The sequence below is a fragment of the Contarinia nasturtii genome, unplaced genomic scaffold (assembly GCF_009176525.2).
Source record: "Contarinia nasturtii isolate CC-2019 unplaced genomic scaffold, AAFC_CNas_1.1 Cnas_scaffold_1240, whole genome shotgun sequence".
In the NCBI taxonomy this organism is placed as follows: domain Eukaryota; kingdom Metazoa; phylum Arthropoda; class Insecta; order Diptera; family Cecidomyiidae; genus Contarinia; species Contarinia nasturtii.
In genome coordinates this window covers 746,465-769,232 of record NW_022198581.1, presented here as the reverse complement: position 1 = coordinate 769,232, position 22,768 = coordinate 746,465, and the positions used below count along the sequence as shown (strand labels likewise).

Below are 22,768 nucleotides of genomic sequence, written 5' to 3'. Positions count from 1 at the left end.
TTATGTACAAGTTGGTGATATTTTTTTGGTGAGCAACAACTAATACATTTTGTAATCTACTTTCATTGTCAGCACGTTTTAATAAATTCATAGTTCATGCAAAAACAACCGGCTAAGCCTATGAAGAGACAAAATGCGAATTCCCCTCATCTGTGCCATCTTGTATTCCATAGTTGAACTCAATTTAGTTACAATGAATTGAATCGAAAAAGAGAAAAAAAACAACAACAGTAACATGGCTACATAGATCTGTTGACCAGTGAGATACGTATAGCAATGGAATGAAAGAATGAAGAAAGCGTATATGTGTATGTATGCATCAGCACGCATAGATGTACAGCTCTGTGTGGCCGTGCTATTGTTGTTGTTTTTTCACTTTTTCATTTCAATGCTACAGAATTAAATTCAGTTTTTGCATCTAATTCACACTAAAATCAGATGGCGCTCATTAGCGAGATTCGCAAAAAAAAGTCTCCAATCTCATACAAATATACACCGGCTGTGCAAAAATAAATTCACATACATCAAACGACAGGTTAATTTTTAGTATTTTTTTGTCATTTGGCATCAGTTTCACGATTTAATCTGGGTCCATAGTTACATTGCATAGCATTTGTTTGTTGTGTTTATTGTTCGCTTTTGATCTCATTCCACGTGAATGATTTTAATTTAGCAAGCAATTATTAGACTGAGTTCAACCATGTTGACGACAGAGTTTTTGACTTTTTGCGAATATGTTTAAAATTAAAACTTTTAATCGCATACTACAAAGTGAATGTGATGTGTGCCACATTTTAGTAAACTTCATTGTTTGATTATTTTTTTATTACATCATTTCAATTACAATGTTTATTCATTAAATTGTTTTAACATGGTCACATATATGCTAGAGGGATTCGTTCCAGATTCAAAATGGTGGAACTATCGAGTTAATGTAAGTCAAATCAAAACCGATCCCTGCACATCTATGTGTACAATTAAAGGGGTCTATCCGGTCATACAATATGTATGTTTCGGGTGCTCCATCAGATTTTCGAAGTTTTAATTGGATTTGGCGTTTCGTAAAATTATATTTGGTAAACGCCCTTTCATTCGAGTTGAATGTCACACGAACGTCCGTTTCGTTTCTGTGATGTTTTACACATTGAAATTTTGATGTGACTTAAATTACATAATAAACACGGCGTACAGTTCGAGATAACGGATCCAAGGTGTAAATATGGGAAACAACATTCGGCAAGCGTATAAGAGAAAGTGAGAATAATGAGTATGTGTTTGTGTGTGGATCCCACTCGATACGCATTCAATTTCACCAAATTAATTCGTATTGCGCGGAGTGTGTTTGAGAGATAGAGAGAGAGAGAGAGATGTTGGCTATTTAAGCTGTTTATTTAATTCATATTAGTAGTCTCCATTAAACAGTAATTTATGCTTCACTTCGTCATCAACGCCGTGGAATATTCGGTATTGTGAACTTTTTCCCTTTCTCGGCTTTTCAACCAATTTTGTATGATGGTGATGGGTATTGTGATGACTGTCAAACAGTGTGGTTGAAAGACGACCGAGCTATGTATAAGTGCGTGCTATAAGCATTCGGTCTGAGCTCGAGCTTAATGCAACACCAAAAATATGTTGTGTGTTCGTCCAATGTATGGGGATGATAAAAAAAGAGAGCAAATGTCAAAAGGTATTTTCGGGAAACGATGACTACGCCAAAAGTATAAATCAATTTAATACAGTAGAAAAGTAAATGGTGCAGTTTTATCGTTTTGATGGAATATGTGGTGGACATACGCGTACGCACAACATAAACAACGTTTTCTAGTTATATATGAGAGATGGATGGTTTGTGTTACGATGCACACGATCACTCGTTATGTTAATGACGTATCAATTTGCTTGATGGAATCAAATCCGCTTTTTAATCCTAGTCTATTTACGGTGAAAATAATCGCTCCCAAAAGAATTTCATGCATAAACCTCTGGCCGCGACTCAATCACTGTTTTGGTGCTAATGTTTATTCAATTATATCTATCGACATGAAAAACAGATTAAACCCACAACAGATACACCATGGTATTTTGTTTCATGAAATAGATAAATAGACATTGCCGAAAATTACAAAACGCTGCAATTTTCGCAGTCGACAGGCTTATGTGTTGCTTTTGATATGGGCACATTGTTTGAATTTATATTGACCTATGCAAATTGTATGTCAGAATATTGCTTAAGATTAGACGATTTAATAAGGTTTAGTTTTGTTTTCATAAAATTCACGTACGTTATGTTCAATATATTTATGCTTAAAAGCATAGCTCTTACGAGTTAATTTTGTTTATGTATCAACTTTTATAATCAATATATCAAAAATTTTAGAGAGAGAAGAGAGAGGAGGGTGCTGATGATGCACAGATAATTTCAATTGAATATTGCCAACGATGGATAATATATTCTCCTTTATAGTGATTGAACGCAACGTTCAGATGCAATATTTGCTCATTCTATAGATTAATCAAGTAAATTTTGCACAATCACGAGAGCATTGTTTGTGGTTTTATCATATTTTAACATCTACCTTTTTTTACTGCTCACAGTTAGATAATTCAATTTTTTTTTTTTGCTATTTTCCTTTTATTCAACAATTCAAAGTTCATTGTTTGTACGGTGCTCAAAAATACCGGGAGGTTTTTCTGTTGACATTGAACAACAATCGTGCACCAAATTTTAATGAATTTAGCCATTAAAATGAAAATAAAATTGCTTTTTTTTTTAACTTGATTACACTTTTAAAAAAAATATCACAATCGTATCATTTTTGTTAGCTTTGAGCACAATTGCTATTAAATCAAAATGAAATCAATTAAATGTCAAATCAAAAATTCTTTAACTTGTGTGCCTGCATCCATTTTGCTGTTTCCTGTTATGTCAAATAAAATTAAATTGATTTCCATAAAATCATTCACATTCAATTGCCCGAAGAATATTGCTCGCAATAAATGTGCCATCCGTATGCGAATGAATATATAGAGATAGAGAATTGACTAAATGAAATGGTTTTGGCAAAAGGGTCAATGTATGTCACATACACACACATGTTTTATTTGATTGAGAGAATAAAATCCATTTTTGCCGAATGAAATCCAATTTTCATATTAAATCAGGAAATCAAAGTGTTTTGCTTCGAGTATTGTTTCTCGATCATTTTTTTTTTTTCGTATTTGGCAAAAAAAACTCAATTCTTGGGGCGTATACGCAATTTACCTATACAACAATTGGTGTAAAGAATTGACATAGTTTGGAATGTATACAAAAGTTTAGCATTCGAAAAAAACAACTGCACCTAGTTTCAACCTAGAAAGACCCGAATGTCGTTATAATTTTCATTCATCGTATTATTCACTTGAGTACACTGGTAATAATAGCATTTGAATAAATGAACCGTGTTAAAATACGTTTACGAAAATAGAAAGAATAAGATACATCGGCTCATCGCATTCGAAGGACCCATTGTCGGTGAGTGGATACCATGGCAAAACAAAAGCACATAGAAGATAGTCGAAACGGTTTTATTTATTAGATACTTCCTTAAATATCCGCAAGCTCATAAAGTTTGAACGGCAGGCAACCCACATCATCTTCATTACGTGCCGTTTGTGCGTTGTGCATAAAATTTGAAGGATACTAATGGACGTTTTCGAAATTGCTACCAATTGTGAATGCTAGCGAAGAGAAATAACTGCATGATTTAAAATAGCAAATGATGATGATCATCATCAACAACAGTTTAGTGCCGATAATTTTTCTTCGGTGGAAAATACATTTTTTATGAAATGGGATTCATCACATGTTGTTTCAAGCATTTAATTGATCACTTGGATGAAAAGATGAAGACGTGGGCGGGTAAAAGTGTCATATTTTATGTGATTCTTTATTCCAGGTGAAAGTGAATTATAGGTTAAAGTGTTTTTTGTCAAAATATTTTTCGTATGAAATCAGAAAAGGATCAACTTATCACATTTCATTGGAAATGTAAAACCTTGAAAAACCTCTTTGTCCCCTTTTTTCACTCTATAATTATACCAATACATTGTGTAACGTTGTATGCTTTTCAACGAAGAATGTAGAACTTTGAAAGGATTGAAATCGAGAAATAGTTAGCGCCAAAAAGGTACCATTTTTGACATTTTTCTATGTATATATTTCAAAGCACATTTCTATAATGCAGAATCGGTTGTGCTTGTTTAATTCGGAAGAGCACGTGCCGTGGATATGATTTTGTTTTAACTTCATTTGAATATCTATTCTCGTGTAAAATGTGCATGTCAATGCGATAAAATAAGTGAGAAGTGTGATTACATTAATTTTGAAAGCGGCATAACAAATTTGCGGTTTTTTTAATGTTACAAAATTACTTTTTGTATATTGAAGGTGTTAGATCCGGAACCAACGAATGAGGTGGTCTCATAAATCTTTAAAGCTTCTTTTTGAGCTCGATTCGAAGATTTTCTTACGTATATTAAAATGGCTTTTGCTACAAATTTGCAAATTTGATGTACACTGGAATTTGCAATGACGCTAACCACATTAATCGAATTTTGTACGGAAAATATACACCAAGATTGAGTAACAAAAAAATAAGAAAAAAAAATTCATCAAAAAGTTTGAGTAAGAGGATAAAATGAAATGTTTGCCCACATCCATTTTGACAATGGCCAATTGAGAAAATCTCAATGCAATCGTTAGTCTGTAGACAATGTTGTCAACACGTTATTTATAATGGAAAATTCAATCGTCGAATTTGCCTATATCATTAAAAATTAGAACGAACGGAAACCAAAAAAAGCCCTCAATTCTGTTGAGAGCGAGAGAAATTTTTTTTACCTATCTTTGTAATATATTTGTAAATCGATTTAGAAGAAATGCACGCACTTTTTTCACTTCAGTTATCATATCACAATGGCACTCAATTTCGGTTTTGGCTTAAATAAGCGAATGTAAATAGCAATTACGCTAAATTTTCGTTCAAAACTTCGTGTGCGCTATGCCTAAGCAGATAATGCCAATGGCAACTGTGCACAATAAAGTCTTTTATATATATAAATATCTTCAAAAGATATACGTGAAGCGTAACATTTTGAAAAATTTTGTTATGCAGATTTTCGTATATCTTCGTTTGGTGTGCTTTTATCGAAATACATGTGATTTGTGTAGACTGTAGAAGAGTGAGATTGGTGCGAGTTGAAAAGAAGAAGAAGAAGAAGAAGAAGAAGAAAAAAACGATTTTTCAATTTGCAAAATGGAACAAACGGAAGTATGAAAAAGTGCGTACACAATGTATTTTACAAATCTATAAAAACTGCAAGACAAACAAGAGTAAAAGTATCGAGGCTGATAAAAAAAGGAAACGAAGAAACACACATCTTTGTCATTGATTACAAAGTTTACCTCAGAGTTTATTTTGTCGTTTTTTCTTCTGCTTTGCCGCAATTTCGTGCCATTTATACTACTTTCAATTTGCGGCCCAGTTATTTTATAGTACGATTTTCTTTGACTATTTACCAGGACACTTTATCGTTATATAATGCATACAGAAGTGATTTGCAAGTAATAATCAACCAACAAAAAAAGAAGAATTATTTTATAAATTGCAATATAATATGGAGAGAATGGAGATAGCCTGAATACATAGTTTTTGTGTAATAAATAATATTCTTATTAATTCAGACAGTTTAAGTGAGATGGAGGGAGCAGCATTTTGCAAGCACTTTGCTTCCTCACTTTTATTTAATGCATAGCCCTAAGGATAAAATCCATAAATTTAAATGGCTTCGGTAGAATTTTGTCATGCAACAGTGAAAAGTGAAAACGATTTTTATTGCGATGGCACAATAAAATTTCACTTGTTACAAAGATACTGAACATAGAACCGTATAGATTGTCCATTTTTGAAAAAAAAAAAGAAGAATTTAAGGGGAAAAATATGAGAAATTTTGACGGGCGAAAACAATTTTCACACGCAACACTAGCAGTGGATTCAAAAACATTCATGCAGACCGGGCAATACTCCAATCAACCAGAAAATACCGAGTTGAAAATATGCGAATGGGTAAATAAGTTGAGCAACTAAAACAATAAAAATTCGAATTGAGACGATGCGAAAGTGTAGAGTATGCATTGTGTGTGACCAAATATATGGCAAAAAGTTTACCGGATTGTAGATCGAAACAGTGGACAATAATTTCTTGTCTTGAACAACATTAAGAATGTGCTATTGAGGTATTTAGGAACAATTCAGCATTTATTTCGGCAAGAAGTTCAGCGATAGAAGGGAGGAAAATCCAAGTAACGGTGTACACTGTACAATCTACGACACTACAAAATCTTTTGGCAATTTCAAGCAAAAGCAACCACATATACATTTTCTTATGCCGGGACTGATAATGAGAGAAAGAGAAAGAGAGAGAGAGAGAGAAGTGAGAAATGAGAAGAATGTTTCCCACAAATTTTCGCTCGCTTCATCATTATTATAACTTTATAACCAAAACTAAACTCCTGCAACTTTTGCAACGGTGAATGTGAATGTAAAACGACGTCTAGTACATTTTTATATGAAAAAAAGCTCATTCTTATGCATATTAAAACTCAGCGACGGTATAACGATACCAAATGAGTTTAAGAGTGTGTATTAACAGCATTGCTCATATACTCAGATACGCATACCGCACATTATATAACCGACTAATGTCCTGAACGAGGAATAAAAAAGAGGAGACAAATCTCACGCAGTCACTCGCTCATATACATAGGTACAGCATCAGTAAGTTAAGTGTACATTAAGATAGGCAGCAAATACATGCCATAAATAGTTTATCTTGCGGTGATAGTGGTAGTGTTAAAATACTATTTGCCGCATGCACCAACTTACTCTCACTTGAAATTTTATTCGTTCTCATTTAAATTTTTGGACATTTGCAAACTTTTTTGGACACTCTTTTGCACACATACACATAGGTAAGCATTAAAATTTCGTCGGTCTTCATTAGTAATTTTATTAGTTTGACTATAGTTAGATGCTGAAAATGAGCTCACGAGCATTCGCATTTGATTCGATTGGTTTGCATCACTTTCAACATTCCACTTTTGAGTAATGGACCATCAAAATATCTAAACAAAAATATGACTTTTTTGATAGATTATTTCACTCTTTTGACATTTCAAATTTGTTTGTTTGTTATTCCAAGATTAGATGTTTTGTTCAATAAGTTGAATAAAAGATAATGCGATGCTACCAATCACCAAACAAAACAAAAACCACTAGCAGTAGCAAAACTAAAAATTGTAGCCAAAACTATTATTCTCTATTTAAAGTTTATTTTTCATTTTACTTTCTTTGAGAATGGAATTTTTAATGAAGAAATACAATCAACAGGCCCATAGGTTTTCTTTACATATTGAATTTTGGTAATTAATACAAAATTGAATTACAAAACACGTAATTAAAACATAATAATAACAATATTTGGTTAATTGTTGTCGCAAAAACTTTTGCAGTGAATACATTGGAAGTATCGTGATACGGTGTATGGGTGACGCTGTGTTCTCAACACAACACGGCTAAATGTTAAACTTTTTTCAGCGGCTATAAAGTAAAATTCACGGTGACCAAAAATGTAATTCAGTGAGATTCATTTTTAGCCACGCGGCCAAAATACATATTTAACGGTGGCCATAATGTAATTGGTTGGAAATTAATTGAATGAGCGGCCAAAAATGATTTTTACTAGTGAAGTTTAAAGCGATTTGGATGAAAATAGAACAGTTTTTACTCAATTTTTTGTCTGAACGCAGAGTCTAAACAAAAAAAATGTATTAACAAGTCAGTAGATATTATCGAAAATATAGTTCGAAAATAACCCATGAACACTCTTTTGTTGCGGCCTCTTTTCGACTCTGTACGGATAACTAATTTTCGATGCATTTTCTGTTACAGAGCTATACAGAATCGGAGGAAAACCAAAAGCGAATGAAAAAAAATATTTTGTATGTACCACTCCTCGGAATTTGTTGGGTAAAATTACCTTTTTCGGTCATCAATTTTATTAATTTTCAAGTTGAGAGAAATTCTTTCAATTTTCTAGGGTTTTCTGTCGATTTGCTAATGATTTTTGAGCCAAATCTCTCGCCCAATCTCTCGCCTAATTTTTTCATCTCCCATCTGTCATGGTAATCTCTGACTGTTTTGAAGATTTTTGAAAAATATTATGGCCCCATCACAATACACACAACGTGTGGACGAAAATGTAATACGAAATACAGAGCATATGAATGCAGAATGCATTTCTTTCTATCCTATTTTCCGTAATAAAAACACTGAAAAGAGGATAGGACACGCACAAATTCATAATGTTTTGATGGTAAATTTGTGCTTGGCGGTGATACATTCCAGTGACTTTCTAAATTTTATAGTTTGCATTTATGCAAATGTGTGCTGCCAAAAATATAAAAGTGGTATCATTTAAAGCTGGTAATTGAACTTTGAAAAATTGCATCCGATACGGTTGCGAAAATATTCAGAACAATGCTCTAGTAAGTTAGGGGAAAAATGTTCAGTCATTAAATCAAAAATTTTACTTCTTTTTCTTACATCAAATACGGATTTATATGATATAAAAGAGCGAGTGAAAGAAAAAAAACGAAATGCAATGTGTTGCGTTCGCACGTAAAGTCGGGTAACATTAAATGTGAGAAAAAAGAATAGCAGTATTGAACTGTGAGTAAAAGAATTGCCGTTTTTTTTCTTCTTCGTCAAATGATTTCCATTTACAATCTTCGAAAGTTAAAAGTGTCAAAATTGGACGATTTAGATCTCTATGGCTAATACAATCAACAAAATCAAATCGAGTTAAGTCAAATAATGAAGCGATTGTCTCCAATTATAGAATTTGCATTTACATTGGAAAGCTTCATTTAAGAACGCACGCACGAACGCTCATTACGGATAATTTTGTTGGAAAATACATTTTGATTTTATGCGCGCGACATAAAACAGCTGAGCGTAAATGTGCTAAAGACACAAACCAAAATAACAGAGAGAAACGGAGCGACGAGAGAGAAGGGTACCAATGGAACGAACATATTTATCACGGGCGAACATAGTCTGTTCACCATTCAAAGCATATAAAATATTTAAGATTCCGTTGAGAAAGCAAGTACACACAAAAAAGGGCCTTTCTTCGTGTAATGAAATCGAAACTTTTAAATGGTCCACTTTTCCAGTTAAAAACAAATTCTTGTTTGCCTTTCAAATTGGCTATCTAGCAAAATAAGTAACGAAAGAAAAAAAAACTTGAACACCATCTAATTTTGAAGCCGACAATGGTTACGATCTGCAGCGGGTGTGTTTGGTTTCAGCTCAACATAGCATTCCATATGCTATATGTAACCGTTATATTTTTCATATTCAAATTTTACATGCCGCCATGTGTTTTACGCCTTCATTTATATATTATTCTTATTCGGCCGCATTCAGCCCATGGTAATTCTCGTAAAATCAAAATAATAAAACAATTCTTGTTTCATAATTGTACCATGTTCACAACATACCATTTTGGTAAAAAATTCGGGAAAATTGATAATTAAAGAAATGCGTGCAAGTGTTTTTCATGCGTTTCTTTCTAAAACTAAACACACAAGTCCACATATATTCGAAAGATTTTCCAAAAGAAATGAGAAAATAATAGAAAGCAATAAACAGTGTGAGGAAAGAAATTCAAGAAACAGCCATTATCGTTGTCATCAGACATGTGTCAGGTCAAAATTTCTGCGGAGTCAAATCGTTTCGGCTGTCGTTTTTCGAAAAAAAAAAACAATTATTAATTAAGCAAACTCAACCTCCGCTAAACGTAAAGAACAAAAAAATTTCTTCAATGCAGCTAAACATGATAAGATAAAAAAAAGTATAGGAGGGACTGATTAAAATTGAAAAAAATCCCCAATGTGTCTGCAATCTGCATCAGCCCATAGTTTATACATTTTTTTTAAGAAAACAAAAATATTGATTCCGACTGTAATGTAATAAATATGTAATTCGAAGCGAAAAAAATGGATGCAGAAAGTTTTTGTATACAGTCTGCACGAAGTGTATCGTTGTCGATTGAAATATTTGCCATGGCTAAAAACTTTTTTAAGAGAAATAGTTTTCTCGCTGAATTTGCCGAAACATATTTTTCGCTCGTTATTCATGAGAGCACATCAAGAATAATGAAGATTAAACAAACCATTAGTCTTTTATAATAATCGTTAATAAACAAATCTTGTAATCGTTTTTGCTTTTAATGAAGTTTAAAATAAATTTTCTTCAATTCTAATTATTTCCTCAAAAATAAAAAAAACAGAGAAAAAATATACCATATTTCCGAGTCAACTGCGGGTTAATGTTGTAGTGTGCATATTTTATCAATTATATGGCACATTACCGTCTAAAAGCAATGGAATGACACACAACACGACTACTACTACATGCAAAGAGCAATTAACGATAGCAAAAATGCATACAAAAAAAGCGATTACATAATTTAATTATCGACATTGCTACGTTCAGCACAGACAAAATAAGGAATTCACAGACGAAGAGCAAAAATATGCATCATATTTGAAGGCAGTGATTTTCATTTTCAGGCATCTTAAGCTTTTCCATGTATGCGTACATTATACAAACTCGTTTATTCCTTATTTATGTGTAGCGCGGCATATCGGCTAATTCAGCTTTTCGTTGCATAAGACATTTATAAAGATACGCATAAACGACATAACAACACTAGCCTGTGGAATGTGAAAACAATTCATAAAACAAACAGGGGATAGACTCATAATTTAACTTGGAAAATTCTGAAAAACCAATGCCATGAAAATTAACCAAGAAAATATCTATATTGCTGAATATTCTCCAATTAGCTGAACCAGAACGTGAAATGATGAACTTTGATGAGAAATAAAAAAATCACTTCAGTGGTTAAGAGAAGTGCCAAAACGAAAATTCGAAAGACACATGTAAATTAGGTAACGAAAATTGAAGATTGATAATTTATTCCCTGTTTTGTGCGTGAATTTTGCTCTCCTTTTTCAATTTTATGCTTTTTTACACTCCCATCTACTGCATTAAACGTCACACCAATAATTTGGGTTATTTTTGTTGTAAGCAACTAAGAAATATGAAGAAAAAAAAACTGAAATGATTGTCCAAATTCATCAATGTACAAAATTTGTGCGCATATATTGTAGATTCGCCATTTGGCGAATATGTTGTATGCATTTTGTTTCACAAGAATTCCCCTAGAATGCAGGCAAATTAATATTGAGGATAAAAAAAAACAAATTCATTGAAAATGGAGATAATAGTCAAAAGAAAAAAAAAACAGATGCGGAAGATGTTGTTGAACAGAAGAAAAATTTTCATTATGTAATTTTTGCGGAACATTTATTTAGCGGGTGCACGCTGCACAGCCTTACGCATACATATATTGTAACACAGCAAGTGATCGGGTGTGAATGAGAGAGAAAAAAGAACATGGAGAATCGTGTAAAGCTGTTAATGGAACATTGAATTCTGTAGCGAAATCCATGGACCGTGTATCACGATAAAGGCGACAAATATTTCTACTACTTCGTAATATACGCATATCCCATTCTTGCCCTGCAGTGCTCATATTATTATTATTATTATTCGTTCGGACATTTTCTTCTTCCCCTATGACTGTTGGTTTTTCTCCATCGTTGGTTGACTGTGTGCCTCTCTGGCTCGGGTGTAGCATTCAAAAATGTTCCTTGTCGTTTGCTTCATGACATTGAAAAATGCAATTAAATAAATTATATGCCACTTTATAAAACGTTTACTAGATTATTAACGCTGATGAAGATATTTTCACGTATTCGTACTTGCCAGCACACTTTTTTTTCTCTCACCAATATTCACCATGCTGGGCAATATGTGTTCAACGTTTCAATGTTGTAAATATAAGCGGTTCATGTTCATTTTCATCCTCCGGCCAGATTGGATGCAGTTTTTCCATGCTCTCCGTGTATTTTATATAATTGTGTTGCCGTTGTGATAAAGATGATGATGTTTACAGTATGAGAAATTTAATAATATGCTGCCATATTTTTGGCAATTGAATCACCCAACATTTCTCTCGATGGTAATATATACCACATTCATATATAATCTCGTTTTTTTCGAAATGGGTAAAGAGCCAGAGCCTCCACTCATCCTAATAAGTGCTTATTATAGTTAAATTATATACATTCGTTGCCTGGTTCTAATTAAAAATAATTGGAAATGCATATACAAATTGTGGTTCCAATGGTATTATAGTTTTGATTCAATGACAAAATGATAATTCAAACATTTAAATTATCTTTCTGGGAATTTTTGCTCATCATTGAAATAATTATTATATTATCACTACATAACATTTTGTTATTTTTCACAGATCCACAGATATTTTCAGCCGCTGGTGCTTGGCAGCTTAGCGCGTTCAATACAATGTCACAGCGACAGAGAATCAAAGAAAGGCTGCCGAAAAGAGCGTACAAAAACATATTCATACTGCTGGCTGATGACTTTTGTACTTTTGCGTTGTATTTGAAGCACACAGCGGCATGTAAATTGTTCTGGAGAAGAACAATTCATCTCCGAATCGATTTTGATCAAATGTATGATTTGAAAGAAAATTTCAAATTCACATGTTCTACCTTTCATCACATTTTTTTTACATTAGATATATACTTTTCTGGGACCTCCTCTGGATTTTTGCCCTCCTTTAAAATCGCGCACACCTACGATTTAGAAACCAATAAAATTCAATTTCAAGTAGAATATTGTTATTTCAATGTTTTTTTTGTTTTGCATTCATAATAAGGCATTGTAGCAACAGCTGCCAAAACCGAAACTAGTGAGAACATTTTCCAAAAGTGGGATGATTTGTGATTCAATCATTATCATAACAAATTCCATGAATAAAGTAGTTTCATCATATACATAACGTCTGGTTTTATCGTCGCAATCGGAATATGTGGGCACATAAATAATAATGGGAATTATATGAGGTGCAACTATATGTTTTCACCGTTGCTGAAATGATGAAATCAGAATTCTGAAGATATTCATTTCAGCATTTAAAAGATTTAGATGAAATTTTAATCGAAACCATAATCAGGGCAAAACCATTGCAACTGATATAGTCACTATGGTGTCTGAACGATCCATTTATTTTCATGTGAAACACCAAATGATATCTTTATTTATTTGGTAGGTATTTTCCATGCACATCTAGATATCAAGTCATTTCGAATTTATTATGTTATGGATTGAAGTCCATTTCTTGTATATGAGCAAATAATTTAAATTGCAGGCGATAGTTTATGCATCACAGTGTCGGTAATGATGGTAATGATGACAATGATGATGAAGATATGCATGCAATTTAATAAAAAAAAAGTCAACCATTATATACCCAAGGATGATTGCTAGTCTTCTACTTATCTATCCTTACATTTGAATTATTAATTTGAGCAAAAACACCATCAATTGAACTAATTCATTTCATTCTTTAATATTTTACGAATTTTTCTTTGTAGACACATTTTTTAAATAAATATTGAGGTTTTTTCTGAATTGTCAGACATCATATTGACAAATTTTCAGTCAGATGGATCAGCTCAGCCAGATATCGTCAGGAGCTGAAATGGAGTGAAGCAATGTAAGTTTAATTATGACCATAACAATCACTTCTATTGTTGTCACTCCATTTCAGCTCCTGACGATATCTGGCTGAGCTGATTCATCTGACTGATAATATCTCAATATAATGTCTGCTATTGTAGATATCTCCTGTTTAATAATAATGATATTTTGATGATTTTATTTGAAATAGAAGATACTTTACTTACATCTTTGTCGCCAAGTCGTTCAACTCTACAATGCAAGAAAGCCGTTTGGCCAACGCTAACGTTAACAATACGCTGTAATTCAAAATCAAAATATGGTTGCTCACTATCAGTGGTTGTCATAATGTTGTTACTCATTGTCGTTGTTGCTGTGATACTACTAACTATGTTGTGCGATGAAGCTGCTTGTGTTTCATTAAAACTGAGTGCCCCTGAAATTGGATCAAAAATAAAAATTATTATTTTAGATTGTTAACTATATTTGATTGGTTTCACATTTATTGAAGAAAAATTATGTTGCATAGTTAATTATCGAAAATGCAAAAATACTCACATCCCATTTCTAAATGGATTGTGCAATTGAAAATTATATTTGGGTCGACTTCATTTTTGAATAAAAAAAAATATGTCTTCTTAACGTCGAAAAATGTTTCAAATGATAATTAAATGATGGGCTGATAAAAAAAAATCAACATCATCAGCATAAAAACTAGTTATTAACATAACGGAAAACATAATTCTGACTTTCTAGTACTTAAAACCTCTTTTATAATTTGATTCGGTTGAAAGACCAATTAACAACATTATTATTACTGCATTTTGCTATCATCAGCATAATATTTTTCCGTTCCATTTTTTATCCGTTTACGCTGTGTATTTTTTTTACATAAATGAACTCGGACCGGAAATATGTCAATCGTTATACTTTTAAAATTAAACCCTTAACATTTGCACTGTCGATTGCAATATGCTAAAAGCATAACAATATCACTGATTGGATTACCATAAAATCACTTCCGTTCTTTTTCCCATTGTTTTTTTTTTCAGCATGCGCTTTAATTGCATTACAAAAAAAAGACAAATAAAACTGAGGATATGTTCGACATACAAAAAAAAAAAATCTGTTAAATAGTGACCAGCTCAACTGAGATGATATCCGGTTCAATCTAGATAAATGACACTCATGACTCAATGTATCTGCTCTGGAAAAATCTCTAGAAAACTGATCGCTTTATAAAGATAGAAACATCTCTTTTGACCTTTACAAAACAATGTTCGGTAGCAAATCTACCTAAATTCATCTGTACATGTTTGATGAAAAGGTGCGGATAGGACGAACTTAACACTACTCAAATTGGTCAACACAAAAAAGGTGTGGTGGCAGAGCTTTAACGGTGTTCCACCAAACTCAATGACAAACTCATAGTTACACTCGTTTTTGCATATGACCACACAAAGTATAGTTTTGCATAAATGTTACAGTATCGAAATCACTATGGTGATCCGACTTATTGAACTCCTACTCAGAAGCCTTAGATGGATACTTTTTAATGCAATATCATTTTCTTGATTATTGTTTTGTTGATTTCAAATGGAAAAATTCCAACATCATCACCGTTAATGGATAAAAGCATGATGCCGCCGCTTTCAAATTCATTGACCACCATGCACATCATAACTTACTGACACAATAGAAAACATCCAAATAAAACAATGTATAGTTGTTAAATTGAATAAAAAAGAGGCGATGTGAGCATGGTGAATATATAAATGCTATTTGGGGAAATATAAATACCACCAAGCCATCTTTTAACTCAAATAATAAGAGAAAAAAAAACATCAGTTTGAAAGCTAGAAAAAAAGAGTTCGCTTCAAAAAGGTTGTACCAAAAGCAAAACTAATTATAGCCTCAATGCAATACAAATAAAATATTACCATTTATACGAGTCAGTTTCATTTTGCCAACTTTCATGTTTTTTTTTTGTGGAGAGTTATGAAATCCGGTGATTTTTCTATTTGCCCCAACATCAAATTGATGTTATTGTTTCAATCCACTTTTTCATCTCCGCCTAACCGCGCTCACACCATTTTTAATGCTTCGTTTGATTCAGATGTTTTTTGTGCGTGTATGTGTTGGTCGAGAGAATTTTGTTCCATATTCTCGTTTACTTTTTCGTTAATTTTTTTTTTTTTGCATTTACGAAAACCGCACATGTTTATTCAAATACGAAGGAATTTTCTTTATTCATGTGTAGCAAATTATTGAACTAACTGAAGCTTATTCGCCGCACAGTTCACAAAAAGTTTCAAAACAGCGAGTGTACAATCATGAGTTTAGTTTAAGCACGATTTCACCACTGATCGGCCACTCTAGCCATACACCGCGAGATGTATGTAGGACTGTAGGTATTATATGGTTTTTCAGTTTGGAAATTGTGTGAATTCATCGTGTGTGCTATAGTTTAATCGAATGCTTGATGTATCATCAAGCTTTAGAATCGTTTTGTTAAACATTATAACTATCATTTGAAAAATTACCTTTTTTCAGATTCAAAAATGTTTTTAAGTTGAAGTGTTAATTCGCATGAAACCATGTTTGTAAGTTAAAAATTGTTAATTTTGTAGCTCATTTAAAAAAAAATGCATCAAATAATTGACTAAATGCTTTCGCAAATAATTGACTATGTATTTTTATGATTTTATCTTTAAGCCGAACTTTTCATGTTGACTTTAAACTCTTGGGCTTAACATTCACAACTTTTTTTATACGTTGTGTGAATGTAATGTGGGTTTTTATAAGTTTATTTCAACTTTCAAGTATTATCAAGAGTGTTTCTACTGAAAATATACATCAAGCTCTTCTACCAAACCTTTTGGCAGTGTATATATTATTTTATGTTAAAAGAAATACGTACGGTATGGCAAACGTTGCATAAAATGACCGTACAAGCAACATAAAATTGGTTGTTGGTGCCTATTGCTGTTTGTGAAACGAAGACCCGACAACGTATAAAGAAAATTCCATATGGATATTTATTATATACTTTGTTAAATGCATTTTACTAAGTTTGAGCAAAAATGGGAGCTTAACGAAACAAAACAAAACGAAGAGGCCATCATTAATGTGGAGTGTGTGGATGTGTTATTTCTTAACGGTTAGTTGGGAAATTGCACATATTTTGCTTTTCTTGTTTTTCATGTTTACGCTCTAAAGCTCTTGGAAACACTTAGTCACTTTTTAGATGAAACACAAACATTCATCGATGGATGAAAGAAATCGAATTTAAAAATACAGAAAAATCAATATTCCGAAAATTGATTTTCCTTATGAAATTCGTGGTGTATCGTAGAGAAGACACATTCGTCAATGTATTAAGCTTAGATCAATTTTATGCTGTGAATAATGGCATTTCACGCTGCCTTGAGCTGAGGTTGATATGTGTCATCAATGCGATCACCACCACGATAATGGAGGTTCAATATGGAACAATGAGTGGCCATACATTCAAAACAAAAATATATATCATCAGGAATTGACCGAAAATAGGCAAAACAGTGACGACGGTTAAAGTAAACAAAGTAGGAGATGAAAAGAGAAAAGGAATGTCTCAAAATCTCTTGTGCCCATTTGAGAGCAAAAGCTACTTATATTGGCTTCAAAATGTGTATATATACATACGTAGTAAATCTGATGAAAAACAGCATTTTCCAATTTGCCATTGTATCTTGACATTATCTTCATCTTTGTGCTGCTTTATCGAGCTCATGGCACGGTATGGTATGGCATTGCATCGTACACATGCTTCCTTGATCTTTTGTAACAATGTCTGTTTTTTCTTCATCATCGTCACACTTCAGAGTTCAGACTGCTGGCAATTTTTTGTGCCTTTATATTTTCAATTTTCTCTAGCATTCTTTTCTATATTCAATTGTGACAAATTATGGTCCGTTACACATTTACTGGGTTAGTATGTGAGTGTGAGTGTGTTTGTTATTCTCCTGAACAAACAGTTTTCTTAGTAAAATTGAATATACGGTAACATGCATAATGATTCTGTAAAGCATCTTATTTCATACCAGAATATACCGTGAATCATACTCTCGATGCGTTCTTTTGAATGCCTGACGATTGTCTTGTGAAACAATATTGCTTTACATCTAAACAACTTTCGTGTGCACTTGCCTTGAAGCAAACCTCAGCTTCATACATGGCAATGTTGTCATAGTTCACCCGATAACTGTCAGTGACAACAGTATGCCAAATTTGTGACATCACAATGCCAATGTATAAGCGCATAAGATGTGTGCAATGAATAAAATGGAAAAAAATCAATATATTGATATGCACCAGTAGTATATAGTGATTTAATACAAAAATTCCACTCACTTCTAATGTGATTAATAGATTTTAGTTAGACAATCATTTCATTTTCACACCAGATATATTTCGGTTCGTGTTTTATAGATTGCGCACTAATGTCAACATTTCTCTCATTTATATTTCTATTTGTAATAGAGAGAAAAGCAATGGAGTCAAGCAATCATAACAAAATAAGTGTTCCGAATCAAAAGTACTTTGAAATATAAAATTTACAAAACAAATCGAAACAAAAACATAGAGTGCCGCTTCTAACTTTCTTCATTCAAATATAGAAGTTGTGTTGTTTGTTTCATTTGTTCTGGATTGACTTGTCATATGCAAAAAAGGAGAATTTGATGCTTTTGTGAAAAATTCATTTATTATTTCAAGACTTTTGCTTTTGAGAGACAATTGACAAATGCGTTAACAAAAAGAGTCTAAAAGAACCTGATCAAACATGCAAATTGAAAATCTTTGAAAATGGAGAAAAAAGTAAAATCCCCTTTCAGAATTAATAAAATGCTTACGGATTTGTGCAAATTTATAATTCCCTCTGATTTTATTTGGAGCCGTTTTACAATTTTTTTTGTGGATTAGTCATTCAAATGGAATTTGTTTGGTTATATATAGGCCAAGTGTTATTTCAGTATCCATTGACAATAGGAAGTTTTTCGTTGACAATTGTCTGTTTATTGTGAATTTGGTGGGCAATTTTATGCATTCAATGACACAATTTGTGTAGGTAATCATTTTTGTAATAAAGATTGCAATTTAGCTACAGAGATAATTCACTTTTACTGTCTATATTGGATTTTCATATTTTAAAATGCTTCGACAAACCGATAATTAGCCTGATTCTAATTCATCAAAATGCTGTGAACAGCTCAATTAAAAAAAATCCCCCAATTTATACATATTATACTTGCTGAATGTCATGTATTCGCATATTTTGTCAGTTAATATATAAACAGAATGAAAACAATGTCATATAAACACAATAGAACAATGCGTATATGACGCAGTCGGTTTTTAATTGATTTAAAATCCAGCAGAAGTTTTAGATATACTTAACCCTTAACAGCATATGATCATCGGTCGACTAGTATCAGCTAGTTGATTAGAGGGAGAATTTTGAAACCATATCAAAGCAAAATTTGTAAGGGTAATTGGGATCCTCGGAAGCTATTGGACCTTTTTTACTGTTCATTTTTTCCAATCCAGCCATTTTAAAATTTGCTGGGATCCCCCGCGATTTTTATCTTCAAATGATTTTTATCTTCAAAAGAAAATAGATTTGGGTGTTAAAATAAGTCAATAAATCATATGTTTCTACCTGCTTTTGCTATGACAATGTCTAATCTTATGAAATGATTGTGTGAAGACATAAATTTGAATTGTGAATTTTTAACTTGAAGCAATAAAATATTTCTAATTTAGATAAACAAGTTATAAAAATATTGCGTTCATTCAATAAAAATGTGATTACTTTCTGTGTACGACAACAGATAAGATGACGTATTGCGTCAGTAATATTTAGCTTTAAATATCCATTGCGATATCAATTTTCGTTTAGTTTGTTTGAAACACAATCAAATCACAAATCGCAGACTTGGAGAATTCATTTTTTCATCATGAAGTATTTTATTTGTTTCGCTATTTTTGCAGCAGTCATATTGACAATAAATTGTCAAACAATTAAATTAACGGTGTGTGGTTCAGACGGCTTTACATATACCGATACTTGTTTGCTTGAAATAGCACAATGGCAGCTTCCAAATTTAACTTATACGGATGGAGCATGCCCGGAAGAAAAGCCACAACCACCATATTTATACTGGCCGGTGTGCGGATCAAATAATGTGACCTATAACAACTCGTGCTATCTGGATGTGGCAAAAGAAAATGATACAAGTTTGTACAACGTATCAGAAGGTGTTTGTAATCCAAATTGTGATTCTTATGAGCCAATTTGCGGTGGAGACGGAGTAACCTATGATAATTGGTGCTTGTTCAATGAGGCTAAACAGAAACAACGAGGTGAATTGGTGAAACTATCGAACGGCGTATGCACTGAAAGTATTCTTTGTAACACTTTTTATTATCAGCCGCTTTGTGGTTCAGATGGCAATACGTATGCCACTATTTGCAAATTCAAAAAAGCACAACAAAGCGATTCCAGTTTAGTCAAATCATCAGATGGTGAATGTCCAGAGAAAAAAATCAAATAAAACTCTCACATCCACCGAAAAAGCATTCTCAGAACACAATGTTTAACTGAGATTAATGAAAAAGCTGTATTAATCAAAAACGTAAATTGTTACATTTTAATTTCTGAATTCACAATATTTTTTGTTCAATTTCGAAAGAAGTATGGAAGATCGAAATGGATCATGTCCTCTTTCGAAAATTTTTAACACTTTAAATAAAATAAATAATTTAAAATGTCAATAACGAGCTTTCTGTTCAAGTTCCGATCATAAATCGCCCTTTAATTTTAATAGCGTTACGCCATCGCTTGGAAGTACTTGAATTGGTTTCAAATTCTTTCTTTAGAGTACGCTTCTGATCAATAATCGATTGAAGAAAGGTATCGGTAAGATCGGTGCACTTCTAAATACTTTATTTGGAAAGTCGTGAATGTAGTAAATGTATACTTGACAATGTATTTGGTCGCCTGGTTCTGAGAATTCTAACAGATTTTTATTTGGACTAGATCCAAAATATTCTTTATTTCATTGGATACATACACGTTATTCATTCAGCAAATAAAATTAGTCATCGACAAATAATACATATCGATGAGAGCTGGGATGAGAGTCATTGACAGTAAATATTTAAGCGTAAAGATTCGCTACTGATCAATGCATCTCAGACTTAGATAAAACTAAACAAAGTAATGAAGATAATATAATTACGCATCAGAACGAAAGGCAATCAAATAACCTAGAGGATTTTATGTTCAAATGTATATTACTATTATTGTATAACGGCATACATTCGGTGAATAATTCGTATATATTTCGTCTATGTTATGTTTTTTTTTTACTTTCTTCGATTCTGTGTAGCTATTTAACATATGATATATATGATGAATAAGAGGTGAATATTGTGTATAAAATTTTATGAACGAATACATAAAAGCCCCTAGGAAATAACACTCTTATTTTTTCGATTCCGATTGCTTCGCGAGAAAAATGGTGAATGATCAATTTTATTATTGACAATTCCATACGAAAACAACCATTTTTTTAGTCCGAAAAATGGTTAATTTCGTATGGAATGGTCTTGCTGTTGTTCAGTACTTGTGTATAGGTTGCACGTTTATGCGATTTATTCACTTAATTGGCAACAATCATATCCATTTGTATCAATGATTAACACCTATTGACATTTAAGTGCATATTAGAATTCTGCATATATTTGGAGTGGCTTGAAACTTTTATTGCAGACAGTCAACACTGTCAAGGTAAATAAATACATCTATTATTGGATGTGAAACAATCCTAACAAATCTACAATTGGTATATTGGTAGCAGAGCGTAAAATAATGATGTGACCTGACTACCGAAATTGAACAGGGTACCGCCAGACACGGAATAACGGAGTGTGTATTTTCTTTTTTATTAATCAAAGCTAGGAGCCTCTTAAAAACTCTTAATTGATTCTATAAATAAAAAAAAATACAATTAGTCAACAGAATTCTACATGCTGTTCAAACATTACTTAGAAAAAATCGATCTCAGTTATTCCCAAAAAAATCTTGAGTGCGACTCTCAAATTTACTTTTGATACTTTTCACATGACTGATTTCTGCCTCTGCGTTGGACATTTTTGATAATTAGCTCACAACTTGTAAAGCAAAACTGGTATAATAGGTAGTGTCGGATGAAACTTTCTTTATCCTTTAGATCACGAAATTCTTTCTAATTCTCACACTCTTGTGTAACGATGAAGTTATTCACAATTTGAATAGATAATTGAACTACAATGTAAATGTATTCGAATTAAATTCCGTTCTTTTGAATGCTTTATTTTCACATTTATAGACTAACAGAAGTTGCTTGATACATATATCAGGAATCGATATGAGTAAAGCAGTTTAAATGAAAATAACGTTGAGTTCGCTACATCATGTGCCAAATATTATAGCAAGAATATATTTTTTACCGAAATTCTCGATTTTGTATGGGAAGTATTCCTAATTTGGATTGAAATTTCATCAAACTTTCAGAATGTTTGTTTTTTGTGAAAAAATAGCCTGTGCAAAGTTTCACGTCATTTCGATATCATATAGGCATATCTCAGACGCGTTGATGACTTTTGTATGAAAAGTGTGTCGAAAATTATTTGTATTGCAACACTAATGGAGATTCGGTTTTCTCTGGCCAAAAAACCCCCCAATACATATTTTTGAGTACCATTTTTGGAACAAAAATGGCATTTATCTCATAGGCATAACTTCAGGCGAGAAACTTTACCCTATCGACCTGTTTCTGTTAACACAGTTGTTCGTATAACATACTGGGTACATGGTATCACGCCATACATTACTATATCTAAAAGAACGGCTGATTCGTGTTTTCTGGCCCCGAAAACATGTTTTTGAAGGGTCTTAGTTTTTTGATCGATTCCAGTACTTTACCTTACAAAACTTGTGATCCTAGTTTCAAGTCATTTCGATA

The 22,768-nt window shown here is 32.5% G+C and overlaps 2 protein-coding genes across 4 annotated transcripts in view; one reads left to right on the top strand and one right to left on the bottom strand.

The window, feature by feature from the left end:
• LOC116345054 (zwei Ig domain protein zig-8) overlaps positions 1–22,768 on the bottom strand; it is a 107,688-nt gene that overhangs the window by 41,589 nt on the left and 43,331 nt on the right. For all 3 annotated transcript variants that reach the window (XM_031774099.1, XM_031774097.1, XM_031774098.1), the window contains one exon: positions 13,949–14,157. In XM_031774099.1, coding sequence (XP_031629959.1) covers positions 13,949–14,157 — 209 coding nt within the window. The remainder of the gene's footprint in view (positions 1–13,948; positions 14,158–22,768) is intronic.
• On the top strand, positions 19,669–20,534 carry LOC116345056 (serine protease inhibitor dipetalogastin-like). Its single transcript, XM_031774101.1, has one exon. It carries the CDS (start codon positions 19,718–19,720, stop codon positions 20,312–20,314), a length of 597 nt encoding a protein of 198 aa, XP_031629961.1. The 5' UTR covers positions 19,669–19,717; the 3' UTR covers positions 20,315–20,534.